Raw genomic sequence first — 21,641 nt, 5'->3', positions numbered from 1 at the left:
CTCATGATGTGTGCCCCAAAGGGTTGGGTTTGGCGCACACATCATCCTATTGAGCTTTTGATAGACTAAATATCACTCCCTAGATACGCCACCTTTCTTTCTTAATCGAAGCTTTAATCAGTAAAATGGTAAATTAAACATTGTAGAAGATAAAATGGCGGACATCCTCAGAGAGGAACCCTAATTAAAAAGAAAAGGTAGAATCTGCCACCTATTTTTTAAGGTGAGAACTAGAAAACCTCAATAAAACTGGAATAATAAGGCTATGACTCTTTCTAAAGATGGTTGGAAAGGGTTGAATCAGACTCTCACCCTGCCGGTTCAGAGGCTCAGATGGCTTATTTATCACCAAATAGAGATGAATATCATAGGATAGCAGTAGAAAATTCTTTGGCCTTGAATCGGAGAATTATTCAAGAACAGCCATCTCGATACGTCAAGAATTTCCTACTATTTATTAAATTATCATACAACTTTCAATCTTATTTTCATAATCAAAAATCTACCCAAAGATCTCAACTTTCAAGATTTCTCTGGAAAAAAAAAATCTAAAAACTTTGTATCGGACAAGATCATGATTTTGAATTTTAAGACAGCCAAGTATAGCCTACAGTCTATAGAGTTCGAGCAGCAAAGCCACCACCAACTCCTTCCAACTCCCTTCTCCTTTGAAGTCTCCAAGCAGCTCCCCACCTAGCATGGGAGAAGTGGCACAGATTTGGGGTCAAGCATACTGCTACTTATGCTAGAACTGCAGGAACACTTAGTTAATTATTTAAATTGTTTGTCCACAGCCATATTCTAAATTATATTTTGTAATGGTACAAGACAAGTATATATAGATCAGTAAACATTCTTTTTTATTTAGGCTCTCAAGTTTCTGGTACAATGCTGAATCTTTTCAGGAAAAAGAGAAGCTACAACTGTTTTAACCAACAGTTGCACACACACAAATGCATAACACCTGGCCCTCTGATGCTTTTTAATGGAGTCATATTTTGCAAGGTCAGATACAGATGATGAATGGAGTCGATAAGAACTCTCTTTAAGCAACAATATTAACCAAGGCATTCAGTACCGCCTGCCGAGTTGGTAAAGCAGGGATTGCTCCTCTCTCCATCACAGTCAGTGCTCCACATGCATTTGCAAACCTAAGGGCTTCTTTTAGTCGACCTTCATCCTGTCATGATTAAGGAAAACACTTGATAAGAAGCCAGAAAAAGATTCCACCACCAAAATTGTCACTAGTAATCTTTGTCCCAACAATTAAGGTTAGCAATAGGGCATTAAGCAGATTGAACTGGATCGGAGTTTGACATAAATCTAAATCCAATCAACATCCAGATCAGGTCAAAAAGTTAAACCCAGGCCTTCTCCATTTCCATTTCAGTTGGGTCGGATTGGGTTTAAGAAATATTTTATTGATATATTGGGTTTTCAAGATCCAAATGTCTAGGATAACCAAAACACAAGGCATACGTAACATGTAAAAGTAGTTTCTTAATTATATCATAAATATATTGTGTAAAGGAAACAAACACTTAAAACAACTTGTAGACATAATCAAGAACTCATTTTGCACAAATTTGAGACATACCACACATGAATTATCATCGAGGACAAACTCTTTATTAACTACATAAAGTTACAGCTAAAAGAAAAATAGGTTCTTAAATACAAGGAGGGCTGTAAAGGTTACTTCGTAATCCGTCTCCAATTTGTATTTGAAACAAGTCATATTTTACCTATCCAAGCTAAATCAGATGACTTTGCTTAGATCGGGCCGCATTACTTTCAGGTCAGTTTTGGATTGCTAGCAGGTTGATCTGATTCACTTGCCTAGTCATTGAGAAAAAAACATTGCCTGGTGACAACGTCCGTTAACAACTAGAATATCATGCATTGCACCTCATTAGGGAACTCCATTCCTTAATGCTCACAATAATTTTTTGACTTCATGAAAGCAGTGGGTGGCAAAAAACATCCAATTTCCAAACAAGAATAATTAGTTGAATAGTACATCTGCAATTAACTTGAAGCTTTGGCTGCATGATACTACTAGTGAGAAAACCACCAAAACAAAACTCAGCGGTGATAGTTTATAAGATCTAGTGAAGTTCTCCATTCTTGCAAAGGTTTCTCTTTATGTTTTTCAGCAACCAAAAGTTCCCTGTTTTGAGCCATAACGATATGATTTGTACAAGCCACAGAAAAACATGCATAGATTGAGTTTGATGAATCACAGCACAAAATCAGCTGACACTGAAGTATTTAAATGTAATCTTTAGACTACATGGACTAATTCTAATTAGACAAGGAATCCCTGTCACAACTGTGTTAGTATACCAAATACTCTAGGATTAAACACTTGGTCTCTCTCTCTCTCTCTCTCTCTCTCTCGCGCGCGCGCGCGCGCGCGCACATACACATGTATTGTGTTCGTTTATATATGCATATGTACATATGCATGAATGTAAGTACAACTAAGTATGTAAAAAGTATGTATTTATGTATGCGCATAATCATAATACACACAAGGTGTAAAGAAAGGACTTTACACCAATCATAAAATTCAGCTATCCATGTTGCAAATCCAAAATCCAAGCCATGGATGTAATCTAAAACAAAATGTCTATATATAAAATATCAGGTGGTTCAGAGAATCCTAGCTATCCATCATATCGTCATAAAATTAACATATTATATTTTCCCTAAACTATATATTTCAAAGAACTTGATGCATAAGGGCTTTCAATATCTGTGAATTTTTTATACAGGCATTTTAGACATCATATTTTACATCAAATGGTCCAGATTTTGAGTTTACAACATGGATCATCAAATATCCTGGTGAGCGTAAAGTCCAGCCTTTTCCACATCCCACGTGTTTTACAAACTAACTATATATATCAAGGTTGTCAAACTGCCTAGGCAAGGCTAGGAGGTGGACCCTCTGTATAACCTAGGTAGGTGCTGAGGTGCCTAGGCAGGATGAAAGATATCCAAGCTTTTATCATGCATATGTTTAAACATCTGTATAAATAAGCATTTGCATATATCATATATGCACACTTCTTTCACAATATATAGCATCATGAAACCTGATTTTCACACTTAAAAAGTCCAAATATTAAAATCCTCTAGAAGAAGGAGAGCAGCAACAGCATTGCTCCACTAAAGCAACCAGTAGGCTGTACAATACAGCTAGGCAGTCAGCACCTAGCAAGAAGCAAAAGGCAGAGAAGGAAGAGGATGGCAAGATGCAGCAGCCAACAAGTAGCAGGTCCATGGCCAAAAACCAACCATCAAGAAGGAGGAGGAGGAAAGCAGAACAAAAGGAAAAATTGGAAAAAGAGGCTGAAGAACAGCCAAATGAAGAAGAAGCAAGAGTAAAATAGAAAGAGAATAAAAACTAGTGGAAGGAAAAGAAAATGAGATTGGTTGAAGAAGAAAGAAACATAAACTTTGCAGTAGTCCTAGCAACTTTGCAGCCACTGCCACCACTTCCAGCTGCTGGTTGACCTTTTGGTAGCCATTTATCAGCTCATTACCTATTACTAGGTTGGTTATAGCCTTTGCTACCCTCCCACATGGGGATCAAATAGGAAAAGAAAATGTGAAAAGAAATCCCTAAAGAAGAAGGTTTAAGCAGGCTTAGCCTAGGTAGCATGGCCAAATTAAGCGCCTAGGCAGCCACTTTTAACAACACCATATCCATACATACATCTATAATATCTGTATGCACGTATATGTATAAGGGTGATGGTTGCAGATCTTTATTATGACCGCTTTTGTTTCTGACTGTCAATGTTTGATTTGCATTAAGCTCTGCTATGTTTTCCATTCAGTTTAGCAGCTCTGTTTAATCATAGATTGAGAATGTGTTAGCTAGACTAGACTGTCTTGTAAGGCAAATTAGTATCTCTGATGACCCCATTCATGTCATACGGATCATCCTTTGCAGTTATAGATTATTTCAGTGTTCATTTTTTTGAATGGTAAGCAAAACATTCATTTGTAACAATTTCTGGTACAAGAACCTGGCTCTAGCATACATTCTAATTCTTGTCATCCTCATTGATGCAAGCAAGTTCAAGAGGAAGTTCAGATAACAAAGGAGAAACCAAAACATGATCCTCATCCATGACCAATAGGTTTATAGTTTTAACAACAAAAGCTGCAGCTCTATGCCATTTTCTCCATATCTAGGTCATATTGAAATCTTCTAATGATGCCAAGCAATTCCAGAAAATTTTAAGCAAATGTATTACATTCCAAGTGAGAACCCATGGCCATTGTAGACAACGAACTGCAATCTCAGAGTCCATTTCAATCCATAATTTAATATCGGTGCCTTTAAGCTGAATAATATGTCTTAAATTTTCAAGGCTCTAAAAAGTTCAATACAGAATATATGATACTTGAAGCAGAGTCTGCCTTGATACCTGAGAACTACACATCCATTTTCATCTCTAACTAGACCACCAGAAAAAGGAATTAGAAGCAGTAACTGATCCAACAGAGTTCATTTTCAGCCACCTTTGAGAAGGTCATTTTCACTTTAGCACAGCAATATTTTTCAATTTGTAATTGATAGGACAATCCCAGTTATCCAATGCACTAATCTCAGAATTCAATATTTCAGTATTGTTCACTGCTGCATGACATTTTGTAATGTATGTCAATTAGTTCATGTTCCTTTTCTTCTAGTGCAACATGCTTATCCTCTTTAAAATTACTCATATATTTTTGTATTTATATATGCTTGAGAATTTATGTTTTGAAATATTTTTGAAGATATACATTTGTCATCTTTCTACAGACTCTTCCTAGGGAATATCATAGTCTCGCCTAGGTGAAGACCTCAATGGACCAAGTGTCAAAATTCGCAGACTAAAAAGTGGAGAAGAACACCTCAAGCTCTCAAAACAGGCTGTGAGAGCCGGCTGCAATGGCTTATTATCTTAACAAGACTGATTAGAGGAAAAGAGGGAAAAGAAAGAGGTGACCGTACAACATAATGTACTTTAGCTTGCAAACCATCTGTGCATTAGATACTCAAATAAGAATCTAGAACACAAAAATATAAGCATCGTGAACAAGAGTAAAAGAATGATCTATGATATTGTTAAACACAGATCTAAGCAAAACAAACATGATCACTGCACCTGCAAGATTCAGATTAAGCTGCGAAGTGCAACTAGCAATTTATTATAACTGCAAACCTAATCCTTACTTAAGTGAAAGAGTATGTTAAAATCCACTTATAACTAGAATATAAATAATCCAAGTAAAATCTTCATGCACCTGTCATTACATATATTTCCAGGTTACCATGCAGTAACTAAATACTAAGAGAATGTTGAGGGTAGTTATTAGAAAATTCAATCCTAACATTCATATGAAAGAAATTACTTAAGGATAATTTGCAAGCACGGTTCACAGCAGCAACATGGTTATAGTTTCAAGCATGGGCTAAAGAAAGTTGTACCTGGAGCAAGGAAACATCAGTGGCTAATTGCGATAATATTCCAGCAACAAAAGCATCTCCAGCACCAGTAGTGTCCACTGCATTCACTTTTAGTCCACTTACCCTTCCACTGAATTCCTACAAAATAAAAAGGCATCAAACATTAATTCTAACTAGATGAGGAAAACATCGTAACAGTGCTGAGTAATTTCAGCTGAAATTATTTGAATTTTGAAGTATATATGTTAGTCTCTAGCAGTTCTATCCATGTAGTAATTGTGTTAGCCATAATGAAGTGTGCCTGGATTCATAACAAGTGTCAAACTTATATTTATTAACATTACTTATATATGGCTGAACTAGCAGGGCATTTTGGGTATTTGTGGCTTATTTGTGAAGACTTTGATGTCTATTCAAGTTCCTTTGGTTGATTACAATTTACTGAAGTCGTAATAGAGAAGTTGGGAGAGCCTGGTTTAGGAACCATAGTTGGAACACAGGCATTTGTTTTGGTGGTGCATCACAAAAAAATGTTTGTTCCAACTTCCAACCATATTATGTTTCTTTCACTGAATATTATCTAATATTGTATTTTGTATTATAGTATACTCATAGTATGTCCAACCAATTCCTTGAAATAAAACGAAAGGATTCAAAAAAAAAAAAAAATTAACTAAGGTATGCAATACCGACCGAACCGACATACCAGTGGAGACCGATACCGGTTCGGTACCGGTACTGAACCGGTTCCGAAAAAAAAAAGAAAATGCGCAAATGCGCGCACGTCCGCGTTATGCCACAGGGTGGCATTAAAAGCTCATGTGGGCTGCCCCGCGCGGGCAGGCTCGGGGAATCGTGCGCCGCGCGTGGGTGCGCGGTTCGTACCGCGTGGAACGCACGCGAGCACGCTACCCCAGCCTCTCTCTTTGTTTTTCTCTTCTCTTCTTCTTCCCCAACCGCTCTTTTCTTCCCCTCTCTCCTCCTCTCTTCTTCTCTCTTTCCCCCCTTCTCCCGCGAGCAAGGGAGGTCTTCTTCCTCGCAAGGTAGTCTTCTTTCTCGTGAGGTGCTCGGAAGGAAGAAAGAGGCCCGATAGTCTTCTTCCCCGCAAAAGAGGTCTTCTTCCTCCCATTAACAGGTAGTCTTCTCCTCTTTCTCTTCTTCTTCCTCTTCTTCTTCTTCTTCTTCCTATTCTTTCTTCCTCTTTCTTCCTCTTCTTTTCTCTTCTTCTCTTCTTCTTCCTGCAAGTACCGGTGCGTTCGCACCGGTACCGGGCTTGCACCAGTGTGAACTGCATCGGTTTGCACCAGTACGGGCAAAAAACCGAATTCTATGGTTGTATCGTACCGGTGCCGGCCGGGACCGGTACGATATAGGCTGAACCGGTCGGTTCCGACCGGTTCAGCAGACCTTGCTTTTAACAAAGAAAAATCTTATAGATTTAACATATAAGTGAAATGAGTGAAAATCATGATACCCATATGAATTATTAGAACCCTCGATTCAAACTTTTTCAAGATCTTTACTTTCTATTACAAAGCTAACAATGGAAACCTTACTAGGATTCTGAGGAATTTTTACTAATCTATCAAATAACATACAATTATGCATAGACATGGAACAAAAAAAAGAAGAAAAGAGTTTATGTAATATTTGGGTATCCATCATAGGCAGAGCCAGGGGGAAGGGAAAGACAATTGCTTCCTCCCAACCCAACTATAAACTCTCAATTCTTTCCATATTAAATGCCAGCATGGCATGGATTGCCCCCTTTACCCATTCTTATGTATTCAAAGTAAGCACTTTAAACCTAGAATTCAGCTTTCAATAAGTTTAATATGGCATTTCTTTTTAGATGATCTGATTCTTATACAAGACATAAGCAATGGTTTCTAAAAGGATAATCTTTGGTCAATCTAGGCCATTCATTAATGGCTGCATGACTGGGATTAACTTAAACTTTGATGGCTTTCTCTAGGTCCCACAACTCCATGAACTCCTGAATAAAGGCTCCAACAAACTCAGAGACACCTTCTTAGACAAAAGGACAACCCAAAAAAAAAGGAAAGAAATAAGGGCATAAAGAATGAAAAAGAGGAAATGGAAGACTAAGGGATGTAGAGGAGATATGAAGGCCATTTGAAAACACCCATGGCCCAGGTTTATAGGTTCATTTCTTCCTCCCTTTTGCTTTCTAGTCTTTCAGGTTTGCTAGTCTGTTGCATTTCCTTTTTTCTTTGTTCTTCCATATACAGGAAACAAGAACAAGAGCACCTAGAGGGGGATTACTTCATCATTCAACAACCCAACTGCACAAATCTAAATTTTTTTTTCATCTATGATTAACTTCTTCTTTCCTTTTTTTGGTTATTTTCTTCTTTTTCTAAAAAAAATGTATCACATGAAGAAGGTGAAGGAGAAGAGGAAGAGGAAACTACTGAACAACAAAACAGCCAGGCAGCCAGGTATGCAAATATATTTCTTCCTAATTTCTCTTTTTAAAATTATTTAGGCTTTCTAATATCTGATTTCTGATATGAATATTATTTTACAATAAGAGCCAGAAGATCAAGAAGAGAACTAGGAGAAGCAGGAAAAAGAGGCTCTCTTGCCCAATTGTATGCTTACTTCACCCATCGAAGTCATCATTTTGACTTAAGCATGTCAATTGCTTATTTGAGTCTGGTCTGAGCCGCATTCAAATATGATATACATCTGAGAGCCCTCCAAAATGATCAGGTCTAGGACTCCAAACCAGACTTAATCCTTCACCTGATGCAATCAGGTCAAATTATTTGAAATGTTGAACTATTTTAAAACAAATTCATATAAATCAGTTTTACATTTATCGCAGTTCAGTGGTATAGTTTTGAGACCAAAATCCAACCCATTATTCTGTATTTCAATCCATGTCAGAGCCAGGTCCATGTAGGATCAGGTTTGTGCTTTGTTAGACCTGAATCTACAAGAACATCAGCCTCATAGTAAGATGTTCCGATCATCATATACGAATTTAGACGGATCACTTCAAGACTTCCTCATTATCATAACTTGGTAAGTTGTCATTATGCAGACTAATTAAAGACCTGGTCTGTCATGGTTCATCTCGGTTGGAAGAGTGAGATATGAAATCCAATGATAAGTCTAGGACCCCGATGCATGAAAAAATGGGTAGTCCTGGTCCATCCTGGCTAAGACAAACCAAGACAGCCTATACCCACTGTCCCAGCATTGAGGACAACATAGCATCCCAATAATTCACCAGGACACCATTTCTTTATTATTTTTAGTTTTCTTCCTGTTTGTTTTTTTTCTCTTGGCTATTTGTTTTTTGATTGGAAGGAGGAGCAGGGCTAAGCCTACGCGGGCGAAAATGCCTAAACACGCGCTAATAGGTCCTTGTAGCATTTAAAGCCCTCTACAAAGGCAGCTACACATGACCCACTTTGAGCGGTTTCCAGCCAGTAAACCTCTTGTCTCAGCTTTTTTTGAACTTTGAAGACTTCAAGGCTTTCCAAAGATTCTTTAAAATTATTATATATTATAATAGCAGCCACATATAACTCTTTATTTCTCTTGAGAAGGTTTTTATAAAAACATTGCTGTGCTGCACTACTATTTAAAAGAAAGAGGTTTCCTTGAGAACTGTTACTATAGAGCAGCACACCCTTTTGAAGCTTATTTTTCAATAGAATAGTTTTAAGTATGCCTTAAAATAGATATTATGGAAATATAATAGTAGTCAATTTAGTAGCATTGATTAGTTCACTCTACAGTGACAAATAATTGGCAATAACATGATATAATTTGATTTATTATTGTTATTATTTTAAAACTTGATATCATTATTCATACTATAAAATCTTATTGTTAACCAATAAAATTTAAATACAAAAGACAACATTTTAATTGAATAAATAGTGAGAAGATTAAGAAAAATGGCTTTATTATTCCGACATATCGTGAAACAATGGCTTTATAACCACATTACTTAGAAATGTGTTATATAACCTAACAATTGCCCTTCGTAATTACTTTTTTTTCCTTAAAAAAATATTATTATAGTGGTTATTCTAACATTATAGCATTCGTTGTTTTATGTTTGCACAAAATCAACCACTACACTTTACAATGCATTTTCATGTTTCGCATGCAGAGCTCTAACAAAGTATATACATCTACATTTTAATAATGCCATTACATCATTATAACAGGCCTCCAAAAAAATTGTTATTGATTATTGTAATGATCATAGAATTTTATTGTATATACAAATATGATGTAGATTTAAAACAATGATAGCTATATACACCAAAAAATGTATGGTTACAATGGTCAATATTCACCATTATGACAAGAAATAGTAGTTACTAATGACAAATTAACATGTTATTTGTCTAAATCACTGTTTACAGCATGAAAACTCATTTTAACTGCTACTTATTAAATAAATATTATTGTTAACTAGCCTAAAAAATTAAATTCGAATTAACTATTCAGTGAACAATGCAAACAATAAATAGTGGAAGTCATTGAGAAATGCAAATGTGCCATAAAATCTTTTTTTTTCTCAGCAATTTTGTTCCCACATTAGTCTCCAGTAAGCAGTCTTTGGGTCAGTCGTCAGAAATTGAGATGGAACTCATCACCATTAATTTAAAGTGTTTTTTTTCTTTTTTCTAACAGTCTTTGAGGCTTGAGAAGCTGAGATGGAACTCATCACCAATTGGAACCTGGAACCTCTCAAACCAGCCAGTTATATAAAGTTGGCCAACCGGTTGAAAGCAGGGTCTTAAATGCTACTTTAAAGCAAGTGCTGTGTGGTGTGTGCAGGTATTTTCCACCTACACATGCAAGTAAGCGTAGCATTCCTCTTGCAAGGGTAGGAAAGAGAAAGGGTTCTTGGATCCTCAGCACCATAAACGCCATATAAAATTGGTCCCTGCATTGGTGTCAGCACCATGAACCCAATTATGGGGCCAAAACCCACCCCTAAATTATAACAAGTGAATTCTTAAAAACCTCTCAACAATATTAAGAATAACATAAAGAAAATAAAAAAGAAAGAAGCTAAAAAGCCTTAGAAATGCGCATCCTCCTGAATCATCTGGACGGAAACCCTTCCCAAGTGACAGGACAGCACCATCCTATAGGCATCCCAACCGGCCCCAGACCAAATACAGGTCTTGGGACAGGGATTTAAAACCTTGACACATAACAAAGTACAGCGTATGTTTTACGAGCAAGCTCATTATATTCATTTGGTCATGTCAATGCTTTCAACATATAAAGCCTGTACTCCTGATAGCAATAAATTCATGAATTTGCTAACTAATCTGAATAGAAATACACAAAACAACCTTTTAATCTCATGATTTTGAATTTTCCCCACACCTTCTGTAGGGGTGTTAATGGGATGGCCTGGGTCCAGCCCTACTTCTATGCAGGGTTACACTCTCGAGCCTAAACATCGCCCAAGGATGATAGACCCGAGCCTAATCCAGCGCAGGGCATTTTTTCGGGATAGGCTGGATTAACTTCAGGCCCATTTCACATCCTACCAAGAAGAAAATCAAGTCCCTATGATCAATTAACATAGAGGTGGGACCAATATAACATATTTGATTCCACAAGCTTAATCCTTGAACTCCAATATGAAACCACCGCAAGAATATTAAACTACTACTGAAAAATCTCTCACTCAAACAATCTTCTCTCTCAACACCAAACCAAACCAAACCTAAGTCAAAAATCTAGAGTAAGGGTTGGTCACCTTCTCTTAGTAAGCCTATTAAAGGTATGGCATCCCACTAAATTTATAGCAAACCCTCCCTTTGGTATAATAACAATCTTTGAATCATGGTCTGCCGTGCGGCCACGTACCACTCGATACAGGACGTACCGTATTGTACCGAAAGAAAACCGATACGAAACTTCATTTCAAATCGGTACAAGCCCTGTACCGCCTCGTACCAAGGCATATCGAATGACGGTATGCCACCCATACTGTGTACCGGTACCAAACCGGTACGATACGATATGCCCCATACCGCCAGATTCAGGCCAGTACGACACCTTGAGAGAACTATTTCGGTACAGAGATGTACCGTACCAAACCAAACCGAACCAAATCAATAGGGTACCAATACGGTACCCGGTACCAAGATTGCAAACCTTACCCTGAATTATTAAAAAAATCTTGAAATACTCTTAATTTACTATAAGCTGAATAATTCACTAAGTTATTCTCAAGAACAAACTAATCAAGAACTACTGAAATATTCACAAATTATTCATAAATGTTATGATTTGTTCACAAATTGTTCATAACTATTCTAGATGACCTTTATGAAGTGCAAACAGATGATGCCATATGTTGCAGGTAGAATCATCTGTTATTGTTTATTTTTCTTAGCTCTCAAATGCTTGTTTTCATATGAATAAACATATACATAGTTCAATTATCTTACATTCTTTATTTTAGTAATATTTCTAGAATTTCAAATTATCAAAGTCCTTTTTAAACTTTTGATCATTTTGAAATTTTTCTGCATTCTGAATCTTTGCCTCTAGCCACATTCATTCTGAATGCTAAACTTGTGACTACACTCTTGTGCACTTCAATATACAGAGAGAATGAGGAGATGGAAAGTCCTAAATCAACAAGAACTAGGATCTACAGATTGAAGCCCTTTCTTTCCACTTAAGTCATCACACAATAAGAACAAGATTTTCAAGAAGAGCATATCAATAAAAGGTCTTTTTGAAAATAAAATCATTATAATTAAGTTCCTCCATGCTTCTCATGTCAGCATGCGGATCTAAGGAATACATAACCTTGCATGGTCAAACTTGTAGCCCATAAGAACAAGCATTAGTAAGGACCATAAAGTGACCAAATGCGTTGACCCAAGTTTACAAGCTAACGCCCATTTGGCATTGTTGTAGATAGTAGAGCATTCTCTAAAGAACCTTGGGCAACGGAGCTTTCACTAGCAGAGCTTTTAATAAAAAATTATTTACTGTTTGGTAGCTGTATTTCTAAAGTATTGTGCAACTTTAACATCTATTTGGTAACCAAATTGAAAAAGTACTTTTAATATCAGGAGATAAAATAAAACACACTGCATAGTACTTTCAATTATCTAATTGTTTGTACTATAAAAACTGCTATCATGAAGTATTCTTAATTCACAAATTTGACATAGTGTTGGAAGTAAAAATTAGTGAATAGACAGCAAAACAAGAGCTAAAATTTAGCAAGATTGAAAGAAGAACAAGAACAATGGATTTTAGGGTTTGTAAACCACTAACTTCTAAAACAAGAATAAGATAGCTGCTTAATTTGAGTCTAAAAGACTATTTATAATAGGGTTACAGCAACTCTCTAATCCCAACCCTTGATGATAAATATCCCTATCTAATCTTAGCCATACAAACTCAATAAAAATCACATGCCAGTCATATGACTACTTAATATAACTCGAGACATAATTACTGACCACAAACTAAACTAATCAAAAGAACAAAATAAAAGTAGCTAATTAAGCAAACTCCCTGGATGCTCCAGCATTAAAATTATTTATTTTGATATTTTAATCTACATAATATAATAAATAACAAATTTTTATATTTATTATAGAATATAATAATATCTCTATAATATTACAATTCTGCTATTATAATAAATAATACGAAATTGGTATTTTAATCGAATATTACAATAGTATTATATTATAATATTATTATAGTATAATATTATTGTAACATAATAGTATTGTAGTATAATAGTATTGTACTACTATAATACAATACATATTATATTATATTGTACTATCGAAACTATTATTATAAATTATTGTTAATCTGTAAATTATTTTTTATATTTTGATCTTAATAATATAATAAATAAATTAAAATCTTGATTGCATGAGTATGGCATAAAAATACCAACTTAAATGATTATGGCAACAAAAAGTTTTTAAACTAATTTTAAAAAATTCCATTGCCAAGACTCAAACTCGGGTCTCTCAGGTGACTAGGTGAGTTTTTGCCCAAAAGCTCCAAATTGGAGCTTGTCTCTAGTAGACCATTTTCAACTTTTAAAGGAGCCAAAAAGCTATTTCAAAATGTTTACCAAAGACCTTGAAATCATCTAAAAGAGCTTCTACCTCTCCAAGAAGCAATTTTTGGCCCTCCAAAAGCAATACCAAACTGGGCTTAAGACTAGTAACACAGGATCAAGTCATCAATAAAACATCAAGAAAAAACCAGACCTAGGATTTTCCATCTTATCATGCTATGTCCTAATATCTTGTTGGACAACTAAGTCTCTCTCATGATTAATCACAATCACCCAGTAGTTCCATAATACCATTGCATTCAGATCTGACTGCAAAGTTAGTATTATCAACTCCACAGGTCGTAGTACTCTCAGGTCCAAGGATTCATGTAATTTATCGTGCTCCTAGGTCCAACAAGACAATAAATTATAGTATGCTTCTGAGAAGCAACTCATAAACTGTTGACCACCAAATATAACACCACATATCAATATTCAGGTGCAAACAGTCAACACGTATTGGCCAGAAGAATGGAGCGAGTAGCAACCAGTAGGCATGTGCACTCCACCAAGGTAGCCATGAAAGTGTGATGCCTCAATCACCCTTGGCTATAAGCGAACCTAGCGGTGCATAAAGAGACAATCCTCCCATGAGGCAGTGAATCTGATAACAAGTTGGCTCTTCAGAGTCATGTAACTTATGGATGTTCTGAAAATAACTTAGGCAAATACTTGACGCACATGATCATAATCATAAATGAAAATTAAAAAAAAAAACTATGCATGAAAAATTTTCAACAAAACATCCCTCAAAATATTACTTCTAGGGCATAAAACACCAACAAAAAGCACATCGATGAAGAAGATGCTTTAGTGAATGTGAGTAAACAAGGAGTGATTAAGAAATGCAGATAAGCTGGAGCTTAGGAGTTGCATCACAAGGGTAAAATGATGGTAACTGTTACAGATCAAATGATATGATCATGTATGTCATGAAATAGAAAAGACCTAAGGGGTAAGGCAGACTAGGGGCTTGAATTCCAAGTTGAAGAAGGCAGACTTTAAAGTTGTGAGACTATCTTTTGAAAAACTTGCATTCATAAAGCCAATAAACACTAAGAGAATTAAAAAAAATATATTTTTGATAAAGTAAAATTGTACACTCATTTACACATGATGCTAAGCAAATACAGGTAAAATAGCAAATTGACATAAAAAGATCGCTTAAATATGTGATGAAAATTATTATGAGCTCAGATGGTTCATAATATGGAAACAATATTAAATGAAAAATTAAGTTCCATAAATTTGGTTGTCGATGGACATCTTAAATATTTTGTTATTGAGCAAAAGGACTAATGGAATTAAAGCATTATCATAGACAGCATAATAATATATAGATTATATTGATGCAACAAAATTAATCTATACCTTCGTATAATATCTGCAGCCATGTGGGCCCTCAGTGACAAGAACCAACTTCAGATTCGGGTGGAAGAGTTTTCGTACAACTGCATCATCATATGGATCTTCTCCTTTAGTTAAAAAGGAAATTTCTTCTTCACTTACCTGTTTCATAAATGTAACTAAAATCAATAAGTCTCTAAAAGAAAAGAATACAGCGAGATGTTATAGATGCTTTGTAAAACTAAGAGATGGCTACCTTGATAATATCAGCAGTATTCCATATGCTCAATATTCCATCTCTAGCACTCTCTGCAGATGGCCATAGTGGAAGCCTCAGATTTGGATCATAAGAAAGAAGCACTCCAGCATCCTTAGCGGCCTTAGCTGCTGCAATATGTGCTGATTTACATGGTTCAGTGATGAGACTTATAGATCCATAGTGGAGGATCTTTGCCTAACAAAGATGTTATGACAGTAAGTACGATGAATGAAGAAAATAAAATATTCAAATAATCCAAATGCAAAAAGAATAAAGACAGTAGTAACTGTACTAGAAACCATGAATCTCCTTATCATCACATTTATTCATCATGTACCTTCCTAATGATGTCAAGGTCTAGTTCTTTTTCTTCAAGCAGCATATCAGCACTAGGATTACGATAAAACATGAACTCACGTTCACCATCTTTTCTCAATGTAACAAAAGCCAGTGCTGTTCGAGCACCCGGATCAAACCGCAATCCTTGATTGTCCACATTATTTTCTTTTAAAATATCAGCTAGCATATACCCAAACTCATCTTCACCAACCTGTGCATGTCATTGAACAAACGGAAGATGGGGAGATTTGAGAGTAAGATAAAAAAACACCAGTTATCACACAGACATAAAGTAAGAACGGTTGATTTACTTCTTGCCATTACAAACATGCATGGAAAAAACCAATCTACAAATTCTGTCACTGTTAGCAAGCACATATGCAAGTAAGAACACCAGGTGGTTATATATGTTAATTGATCTTCAAGAGATCAGCAAACTACCAGTTTAATATTACATAATATGCACTATAATCTCATAGAAGCTAGTGGCAAACTGATAAATTTTATGAAGATGGTAAGCATCCTTACAAGCTTAGGCATCAAAAAGCCAATGCGTTGCAAAGGAAACTGGACAAATTGACTGACAAAAGGAAAATATTAAATTTTATCAACTAAAATATCATGCACGATCAAGTCTTAACACAGCTCCTTAAATTATGAATTGTGCCTTCAAAATGAATCTTGTTGCTACAGAAAAACATTGTCCAATTGGCTCTTTAACCTGAACTAGAGCTATTCCACATCCAAGAGATCTTGGTGGCTTTAAAAAAATCTAGTGCATATGGACATCTAACGTTCATTGACCTGAAAAGAAAAATAATTAATAGAAAGTTAATTTGTCACCATCATTTCAACATGTATCTCATCACTCAACCATACAAGATCACCATCATTTCAGCAGCCGGAAGATATTGTCTAGGGTTCCTTGGCCCTGTATAACTACCCAAGATCTACTCAACACACAACCAATGTGGCACTAAATATACACTTGCACGGATCCTCATAGAGACGCCAATTAGTTTGTGGAGTCCTTTACCATGGCCCACTTTGAAATAGCTTGGTGGATTCCAAGCAACAACGAAGCCCTCTTGGCAGCAAGGTAAGAGGCTACTGGTTATTTTTAGATCTTCTAATTCCTAGTTTTAGCTTCTAGTTCCTTTCTTCTTTCTCTCTTCTAGTTTTTTTGGGGGGGATTCTAGCTGATCTTTAATTACTTCTTGTTTATCCCAGAATTAGTTTTTGCATTCTTCTTTCTTTGTTGCTTTGAAAATTGCCCAAGCACCATCATTACTTGCATCACTTGTGGCAAAAAAATATGCTTTTAGCATTACAACATGGTTCGATGCACAGAGTTGCCGCAATTGCCTGCAAAGTAGTGTTTCTTGATGCCAAATCACCATTTATAGATGCTAGATCATCATGCATCTGCTCAAAAACTTTCTTCTTGCATGACATGTTGATGAAGAATATCAATTTTTAAAACCTAATTCTTATTTCAAGGTTCTAAATATCGTGAGATAGGGTCGTCCCAGTTTTTTCGTGGAACCGGATTCCCCTGAACCAACACTCTAGACATTGGAAGCCCCATCCTATCCTAGTCCATCTCTCAACTCATCCCATCCTAACAATCAAAATGATGGGATGCCCTATCGTCCCACCGGCATTTAAAACCTTGCCTTATTTGATAACATGATGAATAGGAAACGAAACAAGACGAAAATAACAAGAAGATCAAGAAAAAGAAAACAGAATAACGTAAAACCCTTTAGCTCTAATACCAAATTTGATGTATGACTAGAAGAGAATTAGAGTTAGAGAGGGGAGAGGAAGAGAAAGGAAATATGAGCGTCAAACCTGACCACAAAAACTTTTCTTGAAACAAAATACTATGATAAAATTGTAAAATTCATCAATTCATAATGACCCTTATAAATATCAGAACAAGTAAAGAGCATACTTCCTACTCAAAAAGGACTCTCAACCTACCTATTATGACTTAATGACTTTTTTGCATATAGTTTGACACCAAAAAGAATAGGAATGTGAATATTCTAAACAAATCAACAACTTATTTGACATCAATTTTGTTCCCAAAAAATAGTATGTTAACTATATCCTACCAACCACTTTTGAACTCCTAATAAAACAAAAGAGGAAGGTTTTAGAAGCTAGTCGCTATTAATAGTAAATTAGTAATGCATCACAAGCAGTGCCAAATAATGGATAGTAATTAGAAAGCTTCCTAAAATGACTCCACTTGATTAAACGGGAAAAACTCAAGATTGAACTAAATTTGAACCATCTATCTAACTTTTAGGCTCCAAATTGCATCTGACCATAGCATTATAGTCGACATAAGCTTAATTAGCATGCCTACATAATATAAGTTTGAGTGCCATATAGGCTCATCACATATGAATAAATGAAACCAAATATACATTCAGAAGTTTTCTTGTTCTTCAGCAAATGATTTATTTCAACTTCAGGAAAAAAAATCTATTATTGCAGAATCACCGCAAAAATAGAATAATCAGAGAAACTGTTTTCCATAAAAAACTTAGCAGCCTGTCTTTTATATAGCAATGAACATCCAAACAGGATGTCTCTTATTTTCAGCAGAATAAGAAGTTGAAAAGATATAATCATAACCTTAACATAGAAATGTGGTAATGCTGATTCTTCACAATGGAACGAACTGGAAGGTCTCAAGCAATACTTAGTTTGTGACCATAAGAAGAAGTCATTATTGACTATCTAAAAGGAACGCAATCCATGTTTTTCTATCAGTTATTTGCTTATCTAGTAGCAGCAACCAGGCTTCAAGGAAACATTATATACTTTACCTTCCCAATAAAGGCTGATGAACCACCAAGACGAGCTATGCCTACAGCAACATTAGCAGGTGCTCCTCCAGCAGCCTTCTTGAATGCTGGAGATTCAGCTAATGATAAGCCACTAATCGTAGGGACAAAATCAATTAGCATTTCCCCAAAACACACGACAAGTGAAGAATCACTTGTCTCAAGAGAGCTATTGTTGCCTGCAAATGCCCCTGCACAACCTAAGATAACATCCAAAATCAGAGGAAAGAGACAATGAGAAGCTTCAAACATTATAATTTGAAAAGTCATGCACCCTATCAATCCAGATAAGGTAGCTGATAAGCATGCAGCAAGAAAAAATCAATATCTACCGAGGGTTAGTATCTTATGTTATAAAAGTGCAGGAGATGTAAAAAAGCACTATCGTGTTTTCAACTCAGTTTGGATACTTGTGAAATGGGATTCCCCATGCTTTCATTTCATTGAGAAGGTGAGATGAACAGAATGATACTATCAATTCAGCACCCCAAGGTTGCTAGATGATATGAAATTGTCAAAATTCTTTCCAGAATTTGGATGTATTAAAGATGCGCTGCCCCTTTAATCAAAAAGCACATTCCTTTATCTTTTATTTTTTCTAACTCACACTTTCTTCCATAGGATGTTTTTCTAGCAAGTAATACCAAGATTATTCCAGATGTCAGACATTTGTTGCATATATAATTGGATTATTAAGATCTAATAAGGAGAAACACATGGAGAAGGTTTCTACCATATTGCCGATGAAAAATTCGGCCTTTGCCACTGAAGTAAAAGTTTGGAGACCGACGAAGTATTCACAAATTTAATGAAAAAATTACAGCAGCCATAGTAAATGATACGACGACAGACAGCGTGTAGAGCTCAGAGCATAACAACCTTAAAAAATGAGGTAACATCCAAAAAGATCAAGGTTTCACTCACTTATTACAGAAACCCTTCAAGTTCAGAGTTTCTACCAGCCCAAAGGGAAAAGAAGAGCGAGCCCCACCGACTACACATTTGGAGTTCCGTCAGAAAATATAGAGGAACAATCTCTTAACATTAAATTACAAGTCTGGATCACGTAGGATAGTCCTGTTAATTTAGCTACCCACAAAAAGTTAGAACCTTGAGTGACCTCATTGTTCAATACGCCTTCCCTTATCAGAAATCTAGCTTTTTATCCATCTCTTTTATCCCAGCAAACTTCTTATACCTTTCTCAAAAAACTGCCTTGTTCAAACCTTTCCCACTATCAGATAGATGATAAGGATGGTTAAAAGCAACCAGAAATTTAATGCTATGGCCCGATTTAACAAACATTGGTACCTGAAATTCTACAGAGAGGCCGAGGCGAGGAGAAAAGAGGAGGAACAGAGACCGCTCTAACAAATCCCCTTTTAAAACCACCCCTCTCGGACAAGTTCTGGGCACGGAGTCGGGAGTTTGAAGCAAGGCCGGTAAAAGAGCAAGCAACGGCGTGGAGAGCCATCGGACGCCTTTTAACGCTCCTCTCCGGTGTCCGCCGGCGACAAGCTTACGGCCCTAAACAGCAAGCTCCGAGGAGCAAATTAGCTGCTTCTGAGAAGTGTAAGGAACTGGGGGAGAAGAGGAGACAGACGAGAGATTGGGAGTGTCCAAGAGCAGGCGGACAAGGGAGCGGGGGGTCCGGCCAAGCCCTAAAACCGCGGGCATCGGATGAGAGCAGCGGGCGCGGCGGAAAGAACAATGCCATTGGCTGGCGTTTTACGTTCTGGACAGGGAGAACATTAACGCGTCTCCGGACCCACCCAACAAGAACACAGTATCTGGGTGATCTTGAGCGGGATTACGCATAGCCGTAGCCCAGGTTTTCCTTGGCCCTGTTTGGCCTTTGGAAGCAGGAATGGCCTGCGTCCTGACTTATTCCAAATTTATCCCAGCTACACTTTATTCCTTTCTTCTCTTTGGGGTCCATTTGAGTACATGCAGAAAAGATCCGCTATACCGATTATACCGACGTACCGATAGATACCGATATCGATACGGTACTGATACCATACCGAACCGAACCGGTACTGTACTGGTTTGGCTGGTTCGGACCAAAAGTCAAAAAAAATTTGAGATCGGTACAAGTTGGTCGGTACGGGCCAGTACCGACCGGTACGGATTGCGAATAGTCGAAACCGAAAAATATAGCTGTACTGTACCGGTTCCGTCCGGACCATGCCTGCAGGAATATGTTCTGAAGATCTATCCAAAGTTTTCTATGGGCCGTTGGACTATAGAAATAAAAGAATTATCTTGGAGGGTTTTTTTCTCCCACAGGAATTAAATTAAAGGGTGTTAGGTTGATAGCCCTATCCATTTAGGCTACCAAATCTACCAATCTAATAGAAAATCCAACTTAATCCTGCTGAATTTTCCATTTTTTCTTTACCATCTCTATACTTCTCTTGAAAATCAGTCTCTTTCTTTCTTTTTATTGTATAATTTGGGTATCAAGCAAAGAGGCTTTTCTCTGTTACGATACCAAGGAGTTCAATCCATAAGAATCAAAACTTTAAAACTTATTGATTTTCCTACTGTTGTTAATGGTCCAAACAAAGATATTTGTAATGTGTGTGAATCTCTCCTTGCTAATGATAAAACTCCTAGTAAAGATGAGCCTGTCTTAGTTGATTAGGCTAACAAGGTCGATAAAAGATGATAGCCAAGCCTCTAATTCCAATGCACTTGAAGGATCTTCAAATAGAGAAGTGGTTCTTGATCATGATGACATGTTTCATCTTGTTGATAAGAATCTACTATTGAATCTTTTAGATGTTTCAGTTTAAAAGTGATAAGAATATTCAGCATCTTACTAATTGAACCCTTTGAAGTTTTCATTAAAAAGGTAGAGTCATATGGGATAGTAGATCTTGATTTCTCTTCATGCTACTTATACAATAAATATCAAGATTCCTATTTGCAAGGAGGAATAACATATTCATCATATCCGATATTAAACTTTTCTTTGAATTGAAAACAAGTCTTGAAAGGCAATAATATGAGAGTTCATCGTTATTTGCAAGAGAGTTATTTAGCGAAAGGATTGGAAGAAAGAAATCAGAGTGGTATCATAAAATCTATTCATAAGACCACACTATCAAATTCCTGATAAAGCTTTGAACATGAGAACAAGCTCTCATCAAACGAGGGGGTATGACACTAAAGAATTTCATTATTCAAGCTCTAAGAAGCCCACAAGAGAAGCCTATTACTTGAACTCCATTTTGAGTCAGA

The 21,641-nt window shown here is 36.4% G+C and overlaps 1 protein-coding gene across 2 annotated transcripts; it reads right to left on the bottom strand.

The window, feature by feature from the left end:
- Positions 1–837: 837 nt before the first annotated feature.
- LOC103719929 (probable fructokinase-6, chloroplastic) lies at positions 838–20,121 on the bottom strand. Of its 2 annotated transcripts, none has more exons than XM_008809417.3 (7): positions 19,707–20,121; positions 18,378–18,595; positions 15,533–15,745; positions 15,193–15,390; positions 14,961–15,098; positions 5,492–5,608; positions 838–1,180 (listed from the first exon to the last, which is right to left on the bottom strand). In XM_008809417.3, exons 1-7 carry the CDS (start codon positions 19,867–19,869, stop codon positions 1,046–1,048), a joined length of 1,182 nt encoding a protein of 393 aa, XP_008807639.2. In that variant the 5' UTR covers positions 19,870–20,121; the 3' UTR covers positions 838–1,045. The 2 variants fall into 2 exon arrangements, with proteins under 2 accessions (XP_008807639.2, XP_008807640.2); XM_008809418.3 differs by having other exon boundaries at positions 18,378–18,586; positions 19,707–20,114.
- Positions 20,122–21,641: the final 1,520 nt, after the last annotated feature.

This window comes from Phoenix dactylifera, unplaced genomic scaffold (assembly GCF_009389715.1).
Source record: "Phoenix dactylifera cultivar Barhee BC4 unplaced genomic scaffold, palm_55x_up_171113_PBpolish2nd_filt_p 000568F, whole genome shotgun sequence".
NCBI classification, from domain to species: Eukaryota; Viridiplantae; Streptophyta; class Magnoliopsida; order Arecales; family Arecaceae; genus Phoenix; species Phoenix dactylifera.
Note: the sequence above shows the minus strand (reverse complement) of the source record. Positions and strands in the feature narration are given on the sequence as shown.